The 5,597-nt window shown below is 37.0% G+C and overlaps 1 protein-coding gene across 4 annotated transcripts in view; it reads right to left on the bottom strand.

Moving 5' to 3' along the window:
• Positions 1 to 751: 751 nt before the first annotated feature.
• The window catches only part of UBE2E1 (ubiquitin conjugating enzyme E2 E1), an 83,691-nt gene continuing 78,845 nt past the window's right edge, over positions 752 to 5,597 (bottom strand). For 2 of the 4 annotated variants that reach the window (XM_034955969.3, XM_003826163.7), the window contains 3 exons: positions 4,373 to 4,505; positions 2,813 to 2,960; positions 752 to 1,553 (listed from right to left, as the gene is read on the bottom strand). In XM_034955969.3, the coding sequence (XP_034811860.1) occupies positions 1,456 to 1,553; positions 2,813 to 2,960; positions 4,373 to 4,505 (379 nt within the window). In that variant the 3' untranslated portion in view covers positions 752 to 1,455. Of the gene's footprint in view, positions 2,961 to 4,372; positions 4,506 to 5,597 lie in introns of all 4 variants that reach the window. The other 2 variants (XM_063602729.1, XM_008951639.6) reach the window with 2 other exon arrangements.

Here is a 5,597-nt window from a genome sequence, read left to right as displayed (position 1 = left end):
TGGAATACTTTTTTCATGAGCTCTAGTGAAGAACTACTACATATAAAAGACGATACTTACAAATCAGCTATTGCTGCTACAGTATAATTCTTCAAAATTTCTCATCATAAATTCATTTTTTGGTAAAAAAAATTACCACTCAGACACTAACTCACCCCTTACCCTTTTCCCCCGGTTATTGAATATTAATCTAGCTTCCCACCCATGCATGTTACATAGATGGACAAATGCTTTCATAATGATTTTTAAATAAGTACCTTCCAGTTTGCTTTGTTTCCTACTAATGCAACTTAGTCTACATTAGTACAGTTACCAATTCTTTTTAAATTCTGTAATGAATGTATGTGTATCTGGATAAGTTTCTCTGAAAGAGACATACAGAAACAGAACTGCTGGGTCATGACATGTGTATACTTAGGTACTGCCAAAATGCCCCCTAAGGCAGTGTACCAATTTATCCATGACGGAACCCATTTCTCATGTACTTGCTACTACAGCATCTGCAAGTTAGAAAATGCTTTTAAAAAGATGCAGTAGGGTTTGTCTTTGAAGCCTAAATGGGGTAGATTATTTAACCTTTTCTAGGATACCTCATCTACAGCTGTGTAAAGTACAGATCCTAATATAGGTAACTAATACCTACTAAATATGCATTATTTTTAGCTTGCTTGTTTTAGAAGCAGATACCTATCGATTTCAGAAGAATCTGCAAATGGCAACCAAAAGGCAAAAGTAAATGAACACAGCAGTATTTATTAGGTGGTTTTTAATATTGTTTATTAGCACAGTAACAAATGCAGACTTAAGTAGTCCACAACATAGAACCAATCCACTGAGCAACTCCTATTCCACGCCTTACAGTTAACAGCTTAAGGTATTTCACTACAGGTTTTCACAAGTCCTGATTCAGACCTTTTTTAAACAAAGTAGATTGGCATATAAAATAAAACGCATTACTCATCTCTTATATGGTGTTTTATAGCCACGTGTCCATTTCATATATATGAGATGACAGTCTCTAAAAACTCTGTTAAATATCAATGTTCCCTTCCAAGAAGGGAAAACAAATTCCAATTTTGTTTTAAACAAAAAGTATGTAGTCTTAGAGGGACTTTACATAAATGGCCGTATGTGTAACCTGTACCAAATTAAGCTGTTTTAAATTTACAGACTACAAGCAACTGAACCCAACTGTCTAAATGTACATTCTTTTCTGTACTACATTTCAGCTAATATTGCAGAACTAATGACAATTTTAAAAGTTGCTATTACCAATTCTGTCTACTGTAGCAAGATACCTTAAGTTACAACAAAATCTTAGGAAATAAGACTGAATAATATCTGTTATAGAAATACCCTACTCTTTACCAACTCCCACCCTCCCTGACCCCTTCAAAATCATAAGCAGCTCTCTTCTGTGACAGACAAATAATGTAAGAATTGTGAAACCCCAATTTATGTAGCGTATCTCTTGGTCCACTGTCTGGCCATTCTGTCATGTTCTGCTCTGTTGGTCATATACTGAGTGGCAATACTTCCCACCAAGGGGTCGGCTGGAAGAAAAGAATGTAGATTACTTTGGAGAAAGGAAAAGAACATTTTAAACTTTAGCGAATAGTGACAGCTTGGGTAGATACGTACAATAAAGTATGTGTGATCAAACCCATCTTCGAAACACCACTCCACCATGCTGGATATTTTTCCATCAAAATTTCAAAAAACATAACGTGGGGGGAAGAGGGAATGCTTAGGCTTTAGTGTACTGGTCTGTCTTTCTTTATCTTAGTTCATTCCATTTTTCTCCCAACAAACAACACTCTATTGGAGTTTCTTTACTCTTACGTGTTAGGCTGAGTTCAGTAGAGACTGGAACGGTCAAGGCTTCAGACTACAATGAACATCCAGCTGTGTTCATGTGACCCTTAGCTCAATGTCACCAGTTAACGGCATTGTGAATACTGTGAAGTCTTCGGGGCTGTTGCAGTGCAACACTATTAACCTTTGCTGGTTAAAGAGCCAGGTTGCCAGGCAAAACCTGGACCTCCAATTAAGTATAGTATTTCTCTGAATCTTAGGATCTTTAATACATTTATATTTGGTTTACCTAGAAAATAAATATATTTGTGTGTATGTGTATATATATATACATATGTGTATATATATATATTTTTTGAGACAGGGTCTCGCTGTGCCACCCAGGCTGGAATGCAGTGCAGTGGCATGCTCATGGCTTACTGCAGCTTTGACCTTCTGGGTTCAAACAATCCTGACACCTCAGCCACCCTAGTAGCTGTGACTACAGAAAAATATTTTTTAAATGAAATGAAGTCCCAAAAAAGTCACCATTCAATAGTCACTAAGTATTTAACAACTACCATTTTCAAAATTGAGTGCCATCTCAGTGACCAGCTATGGGGCACGTGCTCACTGAACCCCAGAGGCACAGGTGAGGCTTGCCAGGCAGATGACCCGACATTTAGAAGTGTCTGATTTGTTTTATAAGAACTCTATGGGAAATTAAGCAACAGGAAAAAAAAAGGAGGAAGAATAATTGAAACTAAAAGCCCAAGGCAAACTTACGTCAGTCTTCAGTTTAAAATACCTTGTTGCTAGAATATACTGATTAATGAAGTTGTGTGTCTCAACTAGTAGACTGAACTTCTCTTGATTAAAACTTTCTTTTGAGAAGCCGATTAGTTTTTGTATTCACAAACTTGTGCAGAAAAATTAGTTTTGTCCTTTGAAAGCTTTTGGAAACAAGTATTTTTCAGGTAAGGAAGAATAAAACAAAGTAAAGAATTATGAACCTTACCAGGATTACAGTCTGTAAGAAGTGAGCAGATAGAAAGGAGGACTTTAGAAATGGTTAGTGCTGGACTCCAATTATCTTTCAATATGTCCAAGCAAATAACACCTTGACTGTTAATATTACAATGATAGATTCTTGTCCGAAATGTAACCTAAAAAAAACAAGTGACAGACAATATTTAAACAGCAAACAAACTTGTTACTAAATATTCAACTGAATGACCCTTAAGAAGGTGACTAAAAGCAGTTTTAATTAAAGCTGTCAAGAAGATAGACAATAAATTTGATTAGAAAGTGTTCATTGATACCATCTCAGGGACTGTGTCAATTTCATTTAAAATGTTATGTCCACTGATGGTAAGTTCAGTACTTCCTAATTTCATCTTTAGCAATTTTAAATCTTTTAAATATTAACATTTCCAAGTTTGAATAGCTAATTGTTTGCTGACCTCTTGTGTTAGCTGGTAGTACTACACTGCCTCAAAGTAAGCTTTAAAATACTGAGAATCATAAATACCTCTTAAAAACTGAAGTGCAACATAATGGGTACATAAAGATAATTAAACAACATACTTAGCAAACAATGACTACACCCAAAAGGCTGAACAAAATTTGAAGAGAAGTCTATTTCTGCTTTTTTCTGACCGTTACATCAGGTCCCATAGACATCCTGTCTACCTACATCACAGAATTTACTATTATATAATCGAGTGTCCATGGATGCAGAGCCAGTAATGGGCAAGGACCACAGCAGAACACAAGTCACATAAGCTGGTGTTATTTGGGTCTCTTAATTTTTATTTGTGAAATATACCAAAACACAAAGTAAAAATTACCTGTAATTTTACCAATTTTTTTAAAAAGTGACTTTCGATTACTTCTTGTTGCTGCAGTTGTACTTTTATCTGGCAGTCTACCTAATCCCCAAGACGGGGTTTTCTTTCTGACTGAATGAGAATCATAGATTGAGTACAGGAGATGGGTGACTTGGGCAATCCTCACCTGTCCTAGAAAGAAAACTGAGGCCTGGAGGTAAAGGAACAAGACCAAAACATGACAGGGAGCACAACAGAATCCAAAGCTTTGGGAAGAGATTCTGATTCTCTAGTTGTTTGGCCCCCTGACCTGCCCTGCCTTTTTTTGGGGTCTTGCTTTGTTGCCCAGACTGGACTCAAACTCTTGGGCTCAAACAATCCTCCCAAGTAGCTGGACTACAGGTGCACACCACTGCACCTGGCTTGACACCATTTTTAACCTAGAGAAAGGTTCAAAAACCTTTCTCTATGGGCTGGAAAACAGGGGATTACTTCTAGGTTGCTGACAATATTACTATAAATAGCACAATTTTAAGCACCATCAAAACAAAGCACTTACTCCTAGAATGGTCTCTGCCAGATAAAGCAAAATCAACCTAAAGAAGTGTTTTGTATATGTTAAAATACTCAGATCTATTAGGACATAAGATAAATCTAGTTTCTGTGATTAAAAATTAAATTTAGAAAAACCTCAACAGTTGCTCTCTTGTGGGAATTAGTAAATTTGAGCACACAGGGAGATTTCTTACCTTTGGAGGCTTGAAGGGATATTCTGGTGTAAAAGTGATATCGAGAAAGAATACACCACCCTCATACACGGATCCTGGAGGCCCTAGAATGGTTGATCTCCATTCATAGATGTTATCGCCTTTGGGACCAGCACTGTGAATAATACGTCAACAAATAAGCAGATGGTGGCACTATCCCAATTTTTTACAGGGTATTAAAAGAGATGGAAAGATTACCTCTCTCCTCTCTTTTGTTTACTGTGTGGATTCTCTTTACAAAACAAGTACAGAAACGGATGCAGAACTGCAACAAACCCATAGCCATTGGTCAAGTAAACTGGATGATAAAAGAATGTTAAAACCATTCTAAGCCTACCTAGCTACGAATAAGCAGGAAACTTTCCTCAATTCTCAAAACTCTCCTTGACACGTAGGAAAGTGTAAACAATACTTAAAATGGGAAACACATCTCAGCACCTAGAAGCAAAATTAGTGACAAACGAGAGCAGTTTTTGCTCACAGCTACATCACTTATGACCATTTTAAGCACAGAAGTTTCATTTTCTGACCCACTAACTGGCTCTTCCTTGCTCTTCTATCTCCATAATCTCACCTTTAAAAGAATCTAATAGATGGTTTATAATGTAAAAAGTATGTCCATGTTAGGTGGGAGGAGAATGGTAAGTATCCAGTTACAGGTTATTCAATTTTCATTTCAATGTGTATTCTATAATTGGGTTCTCTAAATACTAATACTTGAGACATTCCTCCAACCCTGTTAGCTGTTATCATAAATCACTGTTACATACACTTGGGTACACCATAATTTGGCCACAATACCATTCTAAAGCATTGTGTTGGCTTCTAGAGTGCCACCACACCCAGCAAAACTACTCTTTTAAATAAATGTACGATGTGAATTGGATTTATTCACTCACTTACTGAATGCCCATGTACTAGGCAGAGGGTTAAATGTCAGGGGTTTTGATACTGAACAAGACAAACTCCTTCAAGATGCCCTCTGCTAACTGGTTACAAAGTCTGATGCCTTCATTTAAGAGACAGAAGAGATGAAGAGGGAGGGAATAAAAAGCCTACCCATGGGCCTATACTTTCCCCAAACCCATCACAGGTTTTTCTTTTGGTCTGAAATTTGGTGTGAGAGATGCAACAGGTTAGGGGAATGAGCTTATTACAAAGGAAAAGCAGAGGAGAATACAAGTTGGGGAAGAAAACATGACATGGC

Source organism: Pan paniscus, chromosome 2, assembly GCF_029289425.2.
Source record: "Pan paniscus chromosome 2, NHGRI_mPanPan1-v2.0_pri, whole genome shotgun sequence".
NCBI classification, from domain to species: Eukaryota; Metazoa; Chordata; class Mammalia; order Primates; family Hominidae; genus Pan; species Pan paniscus.
This window is presented reverse-complemented; position numbering and strand designations above follow the sequence as displayed.